Below are 19,770 nucleotides of genomic sequence, written 5' to 3'. Positions count from 1 at the left end.
TAGGAGAAGGGGGAAGGATGGAAAGGGATAATGGTACCTACAGGAAAAGCTCATAGATAGCTGTGATTAATTGCCTCAGCCACTATCTGTTTTTACAACAACAGATGACAAAAGGTGGTCTGGAACAAGGTAAGGATCTTAGTCAACAGACCTCCACTCATCTTAAGACGTCACAACCTCCTGTGGAAGAGCATGTACCACCTTTTCCCGCCAAATCAATATGTAACTCCCTTACCCCACCCAGCAAACTATATGTCCTCAGGATAAGGAGACCAGGGGCCTATGCCTCTCTCTCCCACCTTGGCTATGCCTGTTCTCTTCCCTGAGAAGGTATCACTAATAAACCCTGCTTGCATATTAATCAGCTTGCTGACCTTTGAATCTTCACTTTGTCATACGGAAGAACCAAGAGACTCCCGTATCATCCCTCCAGGAAGGAGTGGTCAGCAGAAACCTGTCTAGGATATGCCTACAACACCATCCTTAAATCCTGAATATTTCAGCCCTTCATTTTTAGTGTAATAAACTGCCAAACCCCACTTCTCTTCGGGGCAGCTGCTCTTCTCCAAGGCTGCCCATTTTCGCCATCTTGAGAGAATACTATCCTTTCCTCATAAGTCTACTTGCTTGGCTAACTCGATGTGTCCTTGAATTCTTTCCTGCAACTAACACCAAAAACCCATTTTCTGGCAACATACGCATGTTTATAAACTAGAGAAGAATTAAAAGAAGATAGAGGAAAAGATAATCCCTCACGCAAGAACCAAAGCACAGTCTTCACAGATACCTGAAGTTTGAGTTCTTTATTATAAGAAATACATGAAAAATCTTGCAGTCTGGAAGACTGAGTGAGTCTTAATGATCTAGTACATTCTTAATATTGTGATTTACTACAGTGATTCAAAAGTCTGAGAAGCAAATAAGAAAATTCCTTGTATAGTTTCTTGATCTTATTAGACCCAATCATAAAAAAGTTGCCAAATTATACAGATAGAGTTCCCATTTTACCAGTATATATTTCCAAATTTTTAATGCTTCCCCCAACAACTGACTTTTGGGGATCACAAAAAGCAGATACTTTTGAAACACTCCTTGTGACGCAGTGGGAAAAGCCCTGGATTAGTAGTAGCTAGTTGAAGTGGAATTTTGCCTCAGCTTTTCCACTAACTTCATGGTTTTCAGCAAATCCCTTAACTTTGGGCTCCTGTGTATAACAACATCAGCATCACACGGGTGCTGTAGTTTTAAAATGAGATAACTGAGATGAAAGAACTTTGAAATGCTTGAAGTGCTATAGAAATACATATAATGACTAAATTTCAGAGGCTAGGATCTGAGAAAGCTAAGCTGACCAGTATTATAAAAGGAAGCAGGAGAGTTTACAGAAAAGTTTATTACAGAAAAGCCCAGTCTCATTATAGGTTTATGTCTCCATTTCTCTTTGATGCAATGTATGTAACAAAATGGGTTTATAGAGAAAAAAAATAAGAAATAAGCAGAGGAGACAGAGCCTGGGACAGCTCAAATGCATTACTCATTGCTATTTAAAAAGTAAGTTAAAGGCCAACCACTGAGCCATAACACCTGCAGGGTGGCATCTATCTGTCAAAGTGCACAGGCACCTCTGGATCACCCTCACAGGCAATAACAACACGCCGAGTTCTGGCTATAGCTCGGTATCTGCAGTTGGGGGCCCTGGAACTTCCTGTATCCCTGCAGTCTGTGACATTCACTACACCCTCATGGCAGTTCATGTTGCCATTCTTGCACGGGATACTGGTGGTGCTGCAGATACTACGAATGTTCCAGATGTCTTCATGGATGAAGGTGTTGAATTGCTTGCAATTATACGTGGTCATCCTCCGTCTTTGCATCATTAGGTTGCAGTAGCCATCATTGCCACCTGTCACTGAAGGGTCCACGTGTTGCCGCAGGAATCGTTGGTACATGCGACTCTGGCCATATGAGGGCTGCACCAGCCCCAGCAGGGTCAGCAGTAAGAGCAGAAGCAACGAAAGGGTCCTCTGGAGAGCCATCTCTACCCTGGAGGTGCCTAGAGAGAAACCAAGGGACAGGAGAAAGGAAGGTAACAATTGGGCACCAGAGAGAGGTGTTGAGAATGGCAAGCTGATATTTCCTGAACTCTATAGTCTCCTCATACCTCCTTGTTATATATACCATCTCTTCACTCTTCTCTGCTCACAACTGCTCTCAACACTGCTTCTCCAAGAGTAAACAGTTTGCAAACATGATCTTCTCTGAAAGCAAGAGTCTTTCTCTTTTATGGAGAGAAGTTGCTGTAGTCAGTACAATGACTCAGGGTAGAGACTGATTGGGTGGCTGTCCAGGTAGATATGGCCTTTATGGTCAGGGTGTGAAGAGAGAAAAAAGGCAGACCTAAATGAAATGGGACTTGTCTGTCTCTTGAGGGAATTCTCTAGTCGTGTGATCTTTGGAGAGTGCTTGGTTCCCTGCAGACTCTGATTCCCAAAAGTTTGGATAGACTCAGGATATGTAAAAAAAAGTTTATGAACTGATTTTAATTCCTGACATGCGGGAATTGAGGAAGGTGCAGAAAAAGTATAGAGTAACATTTAGGTTTAGTCTTTCCTCTCAATGTGTCTATTCTTTGAAAAAATTAAAAATTTTTTTCAATTACAGTTGACATATAATATTAGTTTCAGATGTACAACTTAGTGATTAGACATTTATATACCTTATGAAGTCAGTCTAGTACCTATTTGACACCATACATAGTTATTACAATGCTATTGACTATATTCCTTATGCTGTAACTTTACATCCCTGTGACTATTTTTATAACTGGCAATTTGTACTTCTTAATTCCTTCACCTTTTTCACCCATGTGGCTATCCTTCCTTCAAATGGTATTAAAATCAGATCCTTTTGGAAATCATGTTAATCCTATAAAAAACAAAGTCAAAAACAGAATACTCAGCCACCGAGCTGGGAAGATAGTAAATATTGGTTAAATGAACAAATAAACAAAATGAGCGAGGTAATGAACAAATGAAATGAAATGGGTATAGAGAATGAAGGTGTTTCTCAGGCTTGTGAAGTTGACTGACAAGAAAAGACATGGGGGTGGCCGGTTAGCTCAGTTGGTTAGAGCATGGTGCTGCTGGCTATAAGGTGCTGGTTCGATCCGCACATGGGCCACCATGAGCTGCACTCTCCTCAAAAAAACAAAACAAAACTATGAAACACTTAAAATATAAATCTAAACAGCACAATCTCCACAAAAGAGGACTTGGATGGTGTCTTTTTTCCTTGCTGTTTCTATGCACAACCGGAAAAACTAGGCGCTGGTGGTATATTCTATTGTCATGCATCTATCCTTGATGCTCTATATTGTCAATAGCTGTTGGTAGTTGTTGGTCTTCTCTAGTTGCAGAGTCATTTTGTTGGCACTTTTGGCAGTGGAGAATAAACGTGTTTTACAGACTTAAAAAATAAACAAACACAAATCTCCAGAGCTACAATAAAGAAAGCATTGCCTCGTAGTTTCAGAACATTGCTTTTGTTGACTGAGTGAGGGAAGGAATCCAGACCTATCTGACCCTAAAATTTGTGCTCTTTCCACATCCTCTACTCCCTCTCTCATTTCACTCCCCAAATATTCGGAATATTAAAAACATTTATGTTCAGAGTTGCATCTCCCTAGCAACAGAGTTTAATCAGGGCTGGAACAGGGTGGGAGTAGAGGTGGGAAGTCACTCACCAATACTAACTAGCTAGATGCTGCCATCTGGCCGTCACTCCTGGGATTGGCATGAACTCATGAACTGTGAATCTACTTGACCCTGGCACTGAGGCAGGGCTGACTCACTAGAGCAAAGAAAAATCATCTCTGCTTCAACAGGAAGTGACCAACCAAAAATAGAAAGGACAATTTTTTGAGTGTCAGGCAGGTCCATTTCTACATCTGCAATCTAAGGGCTGACCCCAGCTGATCTCCTGGTTTGGTGTATAGGGGTACTACTGTCCATTGTTTTAAAAAATGCTGCTTCATGATGGCAGATCACACTGAGTGACTGAAATGCCTGATAAAGGACCTACATACCAGTATCAAACCTAACTTCATCCTTTTAAATCTACCTCCTATATTTACAGCCACTTTTTGCTCATTCACAGAAAAATAGAAAGCTCTATGTCACATTTCAGTTCACACAGCTATAGATATGAGATATGGAGTTAGGAAGAGACAGAAGTGGATGGGTTGTGGGAAGGCTAGCAGGGAGAAATGATGCTTGATTTACTTCTCACCTGTCATGCAGGGACTCTATTCCTGCTCCCCGCAGAGGAGCACAGGATGTGGTGAGGCCAAAAAGGAACACCCACGGAGCCATAGATAGGGGACTCATACCATTATATTCTCACAGGTGGCTGGGTTGGAGACACAGGAAGCAGGAGCCACAGGATCTGTAGCCTGCCATCGGCTTCTCTACCAACCAACCAAACCCTTGTTAACTGCAATCCACGCTTGCTAGCGCAGCCACGGCAGTTATATCAGTGGCCAATGGCTAACTGGTTACAGCTGATGGCCAACTAGCCACAGCTGATGGCCATCTACTACCCGAGCCAGCACCTTTTCATGTGAGGCTGAGAGCCTGGAAACTGTTCTTTGGGACTCTGTCCTCACATCACCCCAAGACCAGTGGCTATAACTTATGAAAGTACACTTAGTATTTGGGTAATAGCTTCATCACAACAATGTTCTTTGGATTATTTTTGCCAAATCTAATCTTGCACCTCTAATTTTGCACATTCTGCCTACTTTTTCTCATTGTGCTTCTTTGTGTCCAAGAATATGGTTTGGAAAGATAATTAGCTACAAAGAATACCTAAACTATTCATGCAACAGCAAACCCACAACCTCAGCCACACTAACCAACTGATTTAACAAGACATGGAAAAATATTTTCAAACAGAAGTCCAATGTAGACATCAAATGGGTGTATCTCAAGGCTCTGGCTACAACAGAAAATGAAATGATCCCCAAATCATCCCAACACATACTCTTTGGTCAGAGCTTGCCCCAAAGGCTTTTCCACTGCACCACATTGATTCTCAACAAGAACTTCTTTTGATACTGTGATCCCAGAGCTCTGCCACACTAACTACCCTGTTTCCCTGAAAATAAGACCTAGTCGGACAATCAGTTCTAATACGTCTTTTGGAGCAAAAATTAATGTAAGATCCAATATTATATTATATATTATATTATATTATATATTGTATTATATTATATTATATTATATTATATTATATTATATTATATTATATTAAAGACTGGGCCTTATATTATAGTAAAATAAGACCAGGTCTTATATTAATTTTTGCTCCAAAAGACGCATTAGAGCTGATTGTCCGGCTAGGTCTTATTTTGGGGGAAACACTGTATATGACCTTGGGGAAATTACTTAACCTCTCTCAGCATATTTCCTCATAAGTAAATGAGTACAATAATAATACCTACCTATTAGGGATGTTATGAAGAATAATGATAAAATCAATGTTTGTGCTTATCACAATGCCTAGCATATGGTAAGTGCTCAGTAAATGTTGGCAATTACCATGTTTACAGTTTCCAATTTTCTTGGTTTCCTTTGCTTCCTTCAATCTGGATAAAGTAATGAATGACTACACCTAGTTGCATATATTATTGACCCCTTCCCCTTTATTTTGTAGAGTACCCATATTCCCACCCTCCACCCCCATTAGAAGGCTGTTTTTAAGCTGAACTACCTCCTCTACTAGAATTTATGCTGTGTCCCTAGAGAAAATTTTCCTCTCTACATTGCTTGGAATTTTCTTCTGTGCATGTCATCATTCTTCAAAGGACTTGATATTTTGAGGTTTTTCTTCTCTTTTTCTTTGCAAAGTTAACAAAGCACAGCTGACCAGGACTTGCATTCCTCACATGATTTTCTTGAGATAAAGACTGACGTGCCTACCACTTGATATTTCATTCTAAACAGCTTTTGTTTGTGAGAAAACAAGAGACCCACAGCAAAAGGTACTACTTTCAGCTACCCAGCTGCTGACTCTATCAGCAGGTCAGGAAACACCCCCGTCAGATTGCCATGTCATTTCCTAGGAAAGGCATTTGCCCTAACACCAGAGCAGGGCATGCAATGGTAATACTCTAAGCAGATGTTTGGAGAAAACACGAGTTTTCACAGTTATGGCATGCTTAATATAATAATGGTCCATGCCTTTGACCTTCGCCATCAAAATCTTGAGTGGGGCGATGATCTGTATGGAAGTCACCTTGTCTAATAACAATGAGATGGTTGGTACTGGCTGGAGAACCTGGGTCCAAATATCCTACCAAAAACTGGACATTTCTCACTTCCTAAAAGGTTTTTGAGATTTTAGAATGAAGCAAATTTTGTAGCAAGATAGGTTTGGGAAACTCTTCTCCCTACTTTCTTAGGAAATGACAGTGATTTCAATTTTTAAATAAATTAACTCAAAGTGAGGAGATTCATGTGCTGAGTATGCACCAATAACCTACTTCTCCACCCCTTCCTCCATAAATTTAGACACTTTCAGTGATGCGGGATTCTCCCAAGTGGCACCTGGACACTGCTCTGTAACCTGGGTATTGAGGAATCAGGCCTTTTGACCCATTTCAGGGCAATGTAGGCAGCAGGAGAGGCCACCATCGGGAATATATAGTCATATATTCATAAGACAGCAAAACTAATGATTTATAACTGTAATTTATTAACAACTACTTTGTAAATAAAATATCCAGGCACCCATTGATAGAAATTAGGTAACAAAATTAACAACTAAACCTGTGAATTGATTAGTGTATTTTACAAAGAGAGTGTCTGTTTACCTAAGTTTGTGTTTACTTGAAAACAAATGTAGTCAAAGGATAAGGAATAAGCTTGGAATCTTGCTATGAATTCCCTAAGACTTCACAGTTGTCAGACATCAGTTGATAAAGTAAAAGATTAAAGAGAAAATAATGTAATCAATTTTAATCTTTATATAAAATAACCATGAGAATATCCTGGGAGAATTCCATTCAAAGCAACATCAAAATTACCTCCTGCCTAAGACAAGAGGTGGCTACCAGGAATGAATTTGGGTATTCATGCAGGATTACACACAGTATTTGTATGTGTGTGTGTGTGTGTGTGTGTGTGTGTGTGAGAGAGAGAAAGTTTAATTAATCTGTTGGTATTTAGTCCTACACTCTTCTCCTCAAGGTTTAACATTTGTAAAATATTGGCTTATATGACAGCAAAATAATTTGGCCCTCCTGAAAATTCTGCCCCGAAGCCATGAGCCCTGGAATTCCCAATTCCCTCTGTGAGATGAATTTAACATCCTTACTTTCACAGAAAAGTAAAGTCCACCTCCCTGCTTACTAAGAAGGAATTAACTGATAGGGAAAGACATATTTTTATTCCATCCAGTCCTCTCAGGGCTCTGCTGAGTAGAGAAAATGGCCAAAATAGGCTAACAATCGCTGAGAAGACTTTTGATTCTTATTGATTTCAGAGGCATTTTTATTTATTAATCATATTATAAAACAGGAAACATAAGATCCAGGCAGCTCATTTTTCTGGGCCCCTGGCAAGGAATGTTGCCACCACTATTCTAGAGTGGACAGGGGAAATGCAAGGAAAGGAGAGCAGAGCTAACTCTGGGCCAGTGGCCTGCTGGTTATGTACGGAAAATGGATTCATCAAAGTGGACAGGCCAGCCATTTTCACAGCCAACAACAATGTTTCTGAACCCTCGTGTGGCTCTGTACCGGCAGGGAGGCTTGGGGGACCCTCCTGCATGCTTGCAAATGGTGACCTGAAAGCGAGATTTGCTTATTCTTAAAGTTTCTTTGTAAGGCTCTCCATTGTTATCACAGATGGCCTTGATGTTGTTCTCGGTGCCATGAATAAAGGTGTTGATGTCTTTGCAGGGTTTCGTCAGGCGTCGTCTCGCCATTATGGTTTCACAGTATCTGCCATTCCGGCCACTTGGTTGGGCATCATAATGCTGGCTCAGGAAGTGGTTGTACCTGTCTTTATTCTGAGCCACGGTCGGTGGGATCTGAGCCACAGTCGGTGGGATCAGACCCAGACCCAGCATGAAGACCAACACCAGGGGACCCAGGCCCAGCATCATCTCTTCCAACAAAGGCTCCTGCTAAGGGCAAAAGGAGGTGTGGTAGAGCAAATCAGGCTAAAAGGACAGAGACTTTTCTCTCTGACAGGGCATCAGCCGTCAGGTATCTTCAGTCACCTAATTATATCTTTCTTTTCTCTTCCTTATTAATTTCACATTTCTTGTCAATCCATTCCTTTGGAAATTCGATCTAATTTTCCTGAACATAACTTTCATCCCCAACCATTCTTTCCTGTCCCTTAAGGATCACTGAGTACTCACCTTTTTTTTTTTTTATCAGTTGTAGCATTACAAAATCCATTCACACTCTTTAATTCATTTATTAATTACTTTAATAACAAACATTACATAAGCTCCTACTGGGTACAAGGCACTGGGCTAGGTCCTGGAACCATTAAGACACACCAAACGCCTCCCTAAAAGGCAATGTGGCATCCTTAGGGAAGGGATGGGAGCTCGAGTTCACTGAGATGAGACAGTAAGACAGTAGGTGAGAGCTATAAAGAAGAGGGATTTTTATGTTTCTGAACCCTCGCGTGGCTCTGTACCGGCAGGGAGGCTTGGGGGACCCTCCTGCATGCTTGCAAATGGTGACCTGAAACATTATTAACAACTACTTACAGCAAAAGGTACTACTTTCAGCTACCCAGCTGCTGACTCTATCAGCAGGTCAGGAAACACCCCCGTCAGATTGCCATGTCATTTCCTAGGAAAGGCATTTGCCCTAACACCAGAGCAGAACCCTGAGCCCAGGGAAGGGTCAATCAGAGGATTGTTGAAGACAGGATTCCAGGTACTGAAATCAGTAAGTCAGCTGGCTGTGAGGAGAGCAGCTGAAAACAGTTTTATCCTGAGGTGAAGGGAGACAGACCTAATTCCCCAAGAAGTAGATGGTTCATGGCCAAAGGTGGAATTATTGTGTACTATTATATATAGAAAAAACAGTGAAGAGCATGGAAGAATCCATGTAATGCTTGGAAGTGGGTCTGAGGTCAACTTTTACGGAAGACTGGAGGAAGAGGAATTCAAGCTTATTCTTAGGAGCTTCTCTCATTGGCAACAATGTGGATTATTCTTAGAGAATATTTTCTAGTTTCCCCTGCAGATGTACAAAGACTGTTACACAACAGGCAAATAATGTTACCAAGTGGAAAAAAGAAAAACAAACAAAACAACTTAGATCTTTTCATGAAATCAAAGGGCTTACAAATTGTTTTAATTTCTTAACATCTTCCTCAAAAGAAGAAGAAGAAAAAAAGAAGAGGATTGCTGTCATCGTCTCTCAAGTGCTATCAATCTCAAACTGTAAAACTCACACACCACAGGGGTGGTGTGTCACAGACACTCAAACACACCCATAAAGTAAATATAGTGTTTCTTCCTGGAGCACGATTAAAAAATAAAATCAAACAAATATAGATAATAACAAAGTAGAAAACAAATTTCTTATGAACTTTTAAGATTTTATTTCTTCAGAAATTTGCAGATTTGAGAATTGAAAAATATTTGGTGTTTATAGCAGGTACCATGTTTCCCCGAAAATAAGACCTAGCTGGACAATCAACTCTAATGCGTCTTTTGGAGCAAAAATTAATATAAGACCCAGTATTTTATTATATTATATTATACCCGGTCTTATAGTAAAATAAGACTGGGTCTTATATTAATTTTTGCTCCAAAAGACGTATTATAGCTGATGGTCCGACTAGGTCTTATTTTCGGGGAAACAGGGTAGTTTCTGACTATACTTTTAATTCGCTGGAGAAAATCTTAAAACACATTCAGAGCCTTTAAAAACCATCAGAGTCCTTCCCCATTGTATCAAATATATGTGAATGTCCCCACATACAATAATAAAAATGACTTTACACTATAAACTTGAAAATGATTTTTATAATTTTGCTTTTCAAATTGTTTGTCTATGAGTAACTCATTTACTTTATAATTGGCTATGATTTCTTGGCAATCATCACACATACTGAGAAATTCTTACAATTGGAGAAAAATTTGACCTTCAAATTATTCTTAAATGTAATTCATATAAATTGTAAATTTAAAAACACATGATATATTTTCATAGACATTAAATTAATTCTGAATTTTTATTTTGCGCTTTTCTTGTGTGTAAGTCAATAAACATTATTTTCATATCCAATTCTTTATAGCCCTTAAAGATGCCACAGGTCCTAGCACTAAGCCTGTAGTGTTACTAAACAGCTCTGGGAGTATGACTGTAAATCTAGAAAGACAAGGGAATCCAGGGTTCTGATGGTACATGAGAAGGCATGTAACAGAATGAGCAATGTGAGCTCTTTCTCAACAGCATTTGGCATTGATCCACCCTGTCTGTTTCATAATAACTATAGACAAAATTGGCACACTGCTGAATACCAAATTATACACTAAGAAAATTTTGGGTCATTCCACAATACTGAAATAAATTGCAGCTGAAAAAGTTGCCATTTAGCACACAGATTATAATTGGTAATAAAATCAAGCAAAAGCGTGGTCTTGGGCGTTTAGCAAGAAAGTGGTACATGATTGCAGAGGGGAGAGCCACCACTAAAGGAAAAACGAGTATTCATACATGGCCACTGCTTCAACAGAGCTGCTGGCTTGCCATGCACCCCATTTACCAAACCCTTTACATTTACATTGTGCTTTTTAGTCTTTTGGGTGTGTTTTCTCTTTCTAGTTTTTTTTGGAAGATCTCATCAAAGTTTTATTGATTTGGATTCAATTAGGTCTCTTGCTCTGCGATGGACAAATATTGCCTTCTAACGTCAAAGGTAACTGTAGAATCACGGGCTCCCAAGATCGAATAGGACCTCAGAGGTCACAGAGTCAACGCCTCTTTGCCTGGGACCAGAATCCCAGAGTTCAAAATTAGGAAGAACCAAGAGCTGGTAGTACTCAAAAGAGTCATTAGGTGGCAGTGATGGATAGAAATGTTGCCAATGTCTTCCACACTGTAGAGGACATACAGGGTCCTTGTAAAAGGTGCCCGCACCATACAGGTTGTGGAGATACTGTTGTTCATAGAAGGGAGTCTGAGGTGGCAGGCCTGTCTAGAGTCTCTGTCCAAACACTTTATGCTTTAGATATTAAGACCAAGGCCATCCCACTAGAGACAAGCGTCAAAGCAAAAGTCACAAAGCTCAGTATCTGTCCAGAGGAACAGAGCAAAATAGATACCGTATTTTCCCCCAAAATAAGACCTAACCGGAAAATAAGCCCCAGCATGATTTTTTTAGGATGTTCATAATAGTACAAGCCCTCCCCCAAAATAAGCCCCAGTTAAGATCGTCAGCCAGATGGATGCATTTAGTACGTCCGTTGCAACACACGATGGATGTATTGAATTATAAAATAATAATATTAATACATAATTAATATAAATAAATAATATTTTTGACATTAATACTTAAAATAAATGATAATATAAATTATAATTAAGTAAATACCCAAGCGGGCGCCTCTAGATGAGAGGTAATTGCCTATGTAAACAGATGATCTCCAGACTTATTGCCGAATGACCAATCAGATTACAGACACAACGCATGAATAACATGCGCACTTGATAACGAACGGACATGGTTGTGTCTAATATGAATCTTCATAATTCAATACATCGTGTATTGTAACGGACGTACTTAATGTACTCATTTGAAATAAAGAAACATTTTCTGAATTTTGGTGCCTGCAATTTTTCGTCGCTTTTGTGTGGACTATTATTCTTAACTGTCATCATTTTTGTTGCCACTCTTGTCTCCTAAGCCTTCAATTAACACTTGACATAATGGTAGATTTAAAGGGAATGATATTTTGACCCCCAGACTAGATGAGTGCAAAAAGAAAGAGCTATTCCATGGAGTACAAGAAAGGAATCGTGGAGGATTCCCAGGGCAAGAATCTTATGGCTTTCTGCAAAGAGAAGAAGTTGGATCTCCGAATGGTCCGAAAATGGCCAGCAGAGACCATAACCTCAGTCAACAGGTGGACGAGGGAAATGCTAAGAAGCGTAAGTGTGGATCAGGTCGGCAACCATTATTTCCTGAGTTGAAAAAATAAGACATCCCCTGAAAATAAGCCCTAATGCATCTTTTGGAGCAAAAATTAATGTAAGACCCGGTCTTATTTTGGGGGAAATACGGTACCTATTGCCAGTTTTCATGGGTGCTATTTCCAAGTCTTTATACATGTACTCTTGGACGGACAATTACCTGTTGACTTGTCAGTGTTTCCCACTGGTGTATAAGCAGAGCCCATATTATTCACTTTGAGTCACACTGCCTGCCTCATAGTAGACCCTCAATAACTTTTTTTTTTAAATAATTGACTTCATTTTCCTCTCCAGACCTAAGTTTGTTCATTTATAAAATGAGAAAGTTGCTAACTCTAAATTCTGAAATTCCATAGTTCTCATTAAGCGTAAGAGAATCGTGTCTAGTTTCACTAGCAAAAGTAGAGTGACTGTAGAATTACAGAGACAAGTTTGTATAAGTTTAGTTGGTGGCACAGGGCACCGGGTGGAAGATGATCGGATGACCTGTGGCCCAGTCTCACTGAGATGCATCATTTCTCAAGGCTCAGCATGTAAGCCAAGCCCATGGACCACCTCTAGTGAAGGCACTGGACTGACGCTGCACAGGGCTTCACATCCTACACAGCCACTTGCTGGTTGGAGGTTGAACCCTCACATCCCACTCTGGAGAGGTAAAGGAGAATTTTTGGTTCTAATTTGTAGAATTGCACATTCCTTCCATAACAACTTAGCTAAATTTTGCTCAGGCTTTTTATAATCTTGACTCCCTAAGTCATGCAGAAACCAAATCCCAGCCAGTACACAGCACGGCCACCAGTATCTAACATCTGCTCCCCTACTCACATCCTCATCCATGTATTCAGTTATACATTTCCAAAATAAAGAGGTCCAATGGAATTGGGAGAAAACAAGTACGAGACAGACTATTTGTAGTGCAGAAGTGAATCTGCCTAGGCCAAGTGTGCACAGCCTTACATTTGGTGGTCAAACTCATTCACACATATCCTCCCATATACAAGCACATAACTGTCAGTCAGCTTTTTGTCCGTGCAATTCGTCCCAACTGTTCTTTATATGAACTTGATCCTCTATCTCAAACCAAGCCCTTAGTCTTCACAAGAATCAATATTCTCTTTCTCTCTCCACTGACAATGTTTTATACTCAAGAGATCCATCCAACTTTACACACCAGGGAGCTAACTTGACAGTCTATGACGAGTAACTGTGGTTATAATTTCCATAAATGTAGTTTCACACTTTTTATATATTCTAGGGCAATGTCCCCCAAAGCGAAAGCATAACACTCTTTATCTCCTTTCCTTCTTTCTTCCCTTCGACCTGCAAGTGTACCTTCTTTTGATCTTGGGATGTGTACCACTTTGCTCTCACAGAGCAATCAAAACTTTTTTAAGGAAAAAAATTAGTAGGGAAGGTTAGAAGAAAACAGCTAAAAGCATGCTTTCTGTTTCTTTCCTTGTTCCATCACATATAATGCCTGTGCTCAGGGGGGCTCCAATGCTCTTCAGCAAATGGCTTCCCCAGGTCTTTGAAGATTTTATCACAGTTCAGGAATCTCTCTGCAACCTCCACTTACTCCCGGTCTCACTAAATGTCCCTTTATCCACATATATGCTAGCCCCAAAGAAATCTGTTTTCATTTTAAACTTTAGAATCTGATTCATTTTCTCCTTAATTCATTAGCTTGGGCCCAGAGGCTTTAAAAAGGAGGGCAATGGCCTCATTGCAATGGATAGATGGCTAGAAATAATATATATATATATATATGTATATATATATATATATATATATATATATATATATATATATATATACATATATATATATATATATATATATATAAACAAAGAGAACAATAGATTACCCAGGGGTGAGAATAATCTTACAAAAATCTGGAAATTTCCCTCCAACTGAAGGTGGCTTCCAGCTGTTTGTTCCAGGAGATGGGTTCCAGCTGCGTGAACCTAGAGGCCCCTATGGTTCTGATTATATAGTGATCAGATGAAATGGGTGGGGAGACTAGTTCCAAAGATCCTCAATCCTGGCAGAGACAGGAAAACCAAGGACACTTCTCTTGGACAAACAAGAAAAGTCATTCACCTTTTCTCTGGGTATGACTGGGTCAAATATTCACCCACTGGAATGGATTAGTGGATAAACATGGCCTCTTGTGCCAAAGCTGCTCTTTTTCCGATGTGCGTGGTTCTTACTCTTACCCATGACAAGACCGAGGTTTCGTTGTTCACACACACAATGATCTGGATCCAGAAGATGTTCCTGATCTCTGGACCAACTCCAAGAACTGCCTTGAAACTGGCAGAGCAAATGTGGTCTCCTAGCAGAACTGCAGAGCAAATGTGATCTCCTAGCAGAATGCTGTTCCAGTGTACTTTGTATTTACCCACATAATTTGGTTTAATGAAAGGATGCAATGCCAATAAGTAGGTTATTCCATAGATTTCACAGAACCAGGAAAGCACTTCTAGAGAAGGTTATGTGATAGCTATTAGTACCCTGCCCCTGACCTCAACCTCCCAGCTACTAACTAACCCTCTGAAATATCCTGGCTATATTTCCTGGACTTCTTCTTCCTTTCATCCTTAGCTGTGCACTAGATACTAACCCTGAGGCACTCAGTTTTCTATGCTTGTAGCTCAGTTGCAAAACTGGTGATCTCCATCATCATTGCAACACTGATAACCATCACTCCTTTGGTGGTTAATTGATCTTCTTGTCTCTCTATTAGATAGAACCCTTTGAGAGAAGAATAATTGTCTTATTCATCTCTACAGTCTTAGTTTCTAAAACAGTGATTGACTTCTAGGGCCCAAGGTCTTTTTGTTATCCCTCATGGTTTAGCAATGCTCTCTCTCTGATCTCACTGTGGAGACTCCAACCATACAAACTCTCCTGGCTTCTCTTAACCTTTTCACTGCATTAATTGATTTCAAATTTGTTCTCCAAAAGGTGTCAGAAATCCACAAAAAATAATTACAGTATTTATATTTTTAAGTAGATACAGTTAAGGTGCTACATTTTATTAAATAATTACTTTAAAGTATAAAAATTTCCTATTATTATTCATTCTTGAAAAACACAAAAATATAGGAAAATGTATATCTGCTTTCCTAAACTTCCTTTCTGGAACACTGAACTCGTGGGGTAAAGTCAAACGCCGCAATCAGTGCGAAAACGTTAAGGCTCACCAACACAATTGGGTTTGGTAGCAGTTACCAAACAAGGCAGGACTGATTCCCAGGTAGAACAAGGTGGCTTCCAAGGGTCCCAGGAACGCTCTGCTTTTAGCTTACTGATAAATCCTGAAAGCCCATGTTTATCTTTGTTTTTGAGGTATTGGTCCCTGTCCCAGTGCAAAAATCCCTAGCAGAGATTAACTCTTTAAACAGCTGTCAGTGAGTCCACACCCTTGGGCATGTGCTCTACAGCCTATCTTAAGAACAGCTTTGGGTAACTGGAAGGGCCTGAGGCTTTGAGGAAGAAAAGTGGGCAGCATGGAGAACCTGAAAAAGAACAAACTTCACCTGCTTTTCAGTTGTGTTGGGACACAGTCCTGCCTGAGCTTCACGTTTTACCCCTGTCCTCCCCTTTCTTCCCTGCATCCCCAACCGAATCCTGAGCTAAAGGGAAAATGTTGGAGGTAGTGAGAATACCAAGCAAAGTGCCACAAATTGCCTTTCCTTCAGTACCTGGTGCCCCAGGGTTACTGAAGTCTCTGGAAGGGAAGGGACAGGCCTGTCTCTGATCAGTTGTTCTGCCAAACACCCAAGTTCAAAGTCTTTTAGGAGCAAAAAGAAATAATAGGACATGGGGACCATAGAGTGAGGCCCCTACTGGCATTTAGCAGAGTGCCCAAATGCTCATTTTCCTTTTGTGGGCAGACAAACTATTTGATAGCAGTGCCTATTTTAAGTTAATCACATATCACTTTTTAAAGAGACACTGAAGAAATGAGTTCTAAAAAGCTATCAACCAGTTATTTGTTAGAGAAGCCAGCTGCCAGGCCCATTGCAACACCCCACGATTGCCTCAGCAGTCCCAAAAGACAGAATAAGCAGTCAACTCCCACAGCCTGTGGGGAGCAAGATGACTTGATCAACACAACCCTTTTCTGATAAATGACCTAAAAGCAGAGATAAAGTACCCCACTCCAACATCACACACACACACACACACACACACAAAACCACACACACACAACCACACACACACAGTCCCATGGCCTGAAACACTAGTTCAAGCACCAACTCACACAAACAGATCAGTCTCTGATTTTGGAGTTACGCAATGGTGCTGAGTAGCAGCTTCCAGCCTCTGAACACAGCCACATCCCTTCTGTGCCTCTAGGATTTCACTGGACAACCTTGGGAGAATTCACAACCTGTCTACATAGTTGACAATGTAAAGAGTCAGGGTGAATGGGGAATGGTTGCTTTCATTCTAATTGTTTTTATTCTCAGCTTGGCACAATGAAGTTATGATGAAACAGAAAATAAAGTTTTTTAGGGAAAAAAGTTTTATGACTTCATTAAAATGCAGCTTAGTGCTTACTCCTTTGTATTTCAAAATACGAAGAATTATAGTCTACGATTAATGAACATTATATCTTTGTCAGTAATTTTAATAGGTGTGAAGCAATTGCCAATTGAAAAACATACTCATATATTTAAAAAATGTTCTGACAGCTTCAACTTGAAAGTTATTCCCCTTCTTCCGAAATGTTTTTCTATGTCTCTACTTCAAGCCAATAGTTTCCTTGCACACAGATACAGGAAGCATGGGTTCTCCTTCTAAGGACTCTCGCGCTGGTGTACTTTCCCCCTTTAGACAAAGTACATATGTTTACTTCTGTCCTAAAGACTAATTGTAAAATTAGGTAATGGAGGGAAGGGGTTAGTTTTTAAGTTCCTTTATAATTCTTACATATTTTAGGTCTATGAGCATGGAACTTATTTAGTAACAGAAGTAATGGTTAAAAGAGGAGGAAGTTCACATAAGAAGGAAGGATCATGCCTCCACCTCCAGGAAGGGGAAACACTATTGACAGAGGGAGAATGAGGACAAAGTCCTGCTGACATGGCTCTATTTCCAAACAAACAACAATTAATCATTCACTTTTCAACAAACTCTGGGCTTTGTGCCCATTCTCTCTTTCCCTGCTATTTCAAAATGTTCTTCTGAGAATAACTGTTTACAGAGATTGTTCTTTGCTCAAATGCAGTATAATGAAAACTTCTAAAGAAGGGTTTTGCTGGCCTGCTTTGGTCCACTTTCTTAGTCATCTACTTTAATTTATGAATCACACTGGAAAATGCTTCCAGCAATAACTGCACGATAACCTGCTTATAACCTGGCATCTGCACTTTTGACAATAGCCAGAGCCATTCCTCTTTTCCTGGAATGGTTTTCCCCATTCTCTCTGCCAAATGAGAGTTCTTCTCCTCATTACTAGAGTATCTTCTTTTTTTATAAGAGTCCTGTTATAATACCTGGCCACTCGATGCAGTCATAGAATAAGAAAGAGAGGGACCTCAGAGACCATCTGTTAACTCCTCATTTTACAGATGTGGAATCTGAAGAATAGAGAAAGAGAAAATGTGTTGCTCAAGGAACATCTATCATTCCCAGGACTAGAGGCTTTCCAATGCACCACATAGCTTTCATATTCTATACTAGTAATTCTAGAAAATCAAGGCTAATTTTAAAAGTGCTCATGAAATTTGCCGTTTAAGAGAAAACTACTTTGAATATTTCCATAAATTCCAAAAATGCTTTTACTCCCCCTTTATCTGTTAACAAAAATTTTGCTTGAAATAAAGTGTCTGTAACACAATTATCCTCTGCACTAACTAGTTAGTAGCTGTATAGCTAAGTAGCTCTTTGAATACTTGAGGCTGCTTCTAGGAAGTTGGCCATGTGCTGTTTAGCTAATTGTGTCACTTGGGTTTCTGGTGGTTACATTTATGATTTGATTATAAGGTTCTTAATGACACAGAGGGAAGGTCTTGGCTCATTTTAGATTTCCCTAATCCCTAGAATGGTGCTGAAACTGTTTTTACTGTCCTTCCTAAATAAAGATGTCCTGTTTATGCCCATGTGCTGTTATCACTTGATGTGTTGTCTCAGAGTAAGAAAGCTGAAGATCCCAATGTTCCACTAAGAAAGCTTCAAGAAGAGGCTGTTGTCAGTGTCTGCAAGAACTTCACACACTGGCTGAAGGTGGGTTAAGGGTGAGGAGACAGCGGTGAGCAGACAGAAAATGAAAACACCAGTCCCCAAATGTCAGTTCCGCTTGCAAAAACTGGACAAGGCCTGCTTCGTAAATCTGCCGATCAATCTGGGTACCAAGCAAAGAATCCTTACTAGTTTGAGCTAGTGCAGGCCTCCCCGGTCTCCCTGGGCTTCACCAACGCGGTGATCCCCTCCAAGCTTACGTTCTAGGCAATAGGCATTTGTGCTGCCATCTCTGCCCAGCTGCAGAAAGTAAACATGTGGTGTGAATGTAGAATCGCTAACTCTACAAGTACAGCACTTTTATCTTCCTTCCCATTTCTCAGCTCCTCCAGTCCGGTTCCAAAAACTTCTCTCGGAGGAGCCCCCCAACTGCCTCTGCTAAGAAGAGAATCCCTCGGCCAAAACACCCCTGGTAAAGCTACAGACGAGGAGAAGGAGGAGCAGAAATGTGAACCCACTTAGGAACAAAGCTGCAGAAACGCGCAGGACAGTGGAAAGAGAAGTTTTTGTTTCTCACCCGCTTCTCCTTTGTATGATGGTGGGGAGCTGGTAGAAAACGCAAAAATGATGTTTTGAGTCCTGCTTTGGATCTGCGTCGGCTGAGCGTTAGTACACTGACGAGACGCGGGTGCAGCGAGGAGGTTGGGGTCGGCTGGCTAGGTCCCGGGTAGTTGGGACCGCACCCTGTTTCTCAGAAGAGACCCCTTAGCGCCTGGACCCGCCTCCCGAGAAGGCTCCACAGCAGCTCCCGCCCCATGCACAGCGGGGCGGGTCCCTGCTTATGGTCTGGCTCATGTCGCGCTATTCCAGACTGGAGAGAGCCTGTAGCTGAGTACGAGACGCAGCGGCCTCGAAGACGCGGGCTGCCGGGACAACCCGCAGACCGCGCCACAACCGCCCCGGAGCCAAGGCACGACACGGGCCCCTGCTCCCAGGAGCTATCAGGCCCCTAAAGTTCAGGAAGCCAGGCAATTTCGTCCCTCTCAGGCCATCAGTCTCATCTACCCTGTGTTTGTTAAGTGTACCTCTTTTGCAGAACAGTTCGGAACGCGTGCAAGTTTGCACGGAACTTTTGGGAAAGTTCCCAAAGGGGGCGCAAAAGAAATTCAGAAAGTCAGGGCTTGTCCGCGATTTGAAAGTGGGACTTCTATGCACCCAAAGCAAGAATCCTACCGCTAGGCCAACGAGCCACAGCCAGCCATCCTGCACCACTGTTTACCCTGGATTTCATTTTCCGGTCAGCAACTGGCCACCAGGCTATTCTAGAGTTTTGTTTTCGGTTGTGAAAT

At 40.9% G+C, this 19,770-nt stretch overlaps 2 protein-coding genes across 8 annotated transcripts; both read right to left on the bottom strand.

Moving 5' to 3' along the window:
* Positions 1-788: 788 nt before the first annotated feature.
* RNASE4 (ribonuclease A family member 4) lies at positions 789-19,078 on the bottom strand. Of its 4 annotated transcripts, XM_033108007.1 has the most exons (3): positions 18,940-19,078; positions 18,611-18,721; positions 789-2,053 (listed from the first exon to the last, which is right to left on the bottom strand). In XM_033108007.1, the coding sequence occupies exon 3, from the start codon at positions 2,034-2,036 to the stop codon at positions 1,599-1,601; it is 438 nt and encodes a 145-aa protein (XP_032963898.1). In that variant the 5' UTR covers positions 2,037-2,053; positions 18,611-18,721; positions 18,940-19,078; the 3' UTR covers positions 789-1,598. The 4 variants fall into 4 exon arrangements, with proteins under 4 accessions (XP_032963898.1, XP_032963897.1, XP_032963896.1 ...); XM_033108006.1 differs by lacking the exon at positions 18,611-18,721 and having other exon boundaries at positions 18,940-19,076; XM_033108005.1 differs by lacking the exons at positions 18,611-18,721; positions 18,940-19,078 and adding an exon at positions 14,116-14,198.
* On the bottom strand, positions 7,533-14,203 carry ANG (angiogenin). Of its 4 annotated transcripts, none has more exons than XM_033108001.1 (2): positions 14,116-14,203; positions 7,533-8,187 (listed from the first exon to the last, which is right to left on the bottom strand). In XM_033108001.1, exon 2 carries the CDS (start codon positions 8,164-8,166, stop codon positions 7,708-7,710), a length of 459 nt encoding a protein of 152 aa, XP_032963892.1. In that variant the 5' UTR covers positions 8,167-8,187; positions 14,116-14,203; the 3' UTR covers positions 7,533-7,707. The 4 variants fall into 4 exon arrangements, with proteins under 4 accessions (XP_032963892.1, XP_032963893.1, XP_032963891.1 ...); XM_033108002.1 differs by having other exon boundaries at positions 7,533-8,184; XM_033108000.1 differs by having other exon boundaries at positions 14,094-14,185.
* Positions 19,079-19,770: the final 692 nt, after the last annotated feature.

This window comes from Rhinolophus ferrumequinum, chromosome 6, assembly GCF_004115265.2.
Source record: "Rhinolophus ferrumequinum isolate MPI-CBG mRhiFer1 chromosome 6, mRhiFer1_v1.p, whole genome shotgun sequence".
Taxonomy (NCBI): Eukaryota; Metazoa; Chordata; class Mammalia; order Chiroptera; family Rhinolophidae; genus Rhinolophus; species Rhinolophus ferrumequinum.
This window is presented reverse-complemented; position numbering and strand designations above follow the sequence as displayed.

What these genes read in the sequence shown, in the direction of transcription:
- RNASE4 (XM_033108007.1), bottom strand. Translation starts at nt 2,036, where the DNA reads ATGGCTCTCCAGAGGACCCTTTCGTTGCTTCTGCTCTTACTGCTGACC.
- ANG (XM_033108001.1), bottom strand. Translation starts at nt 8,166, where the DNA reads ATGATGCTGGGCCTGGGTCCCCTGGTGTTGGTCTTCATGCTGGGTCTG.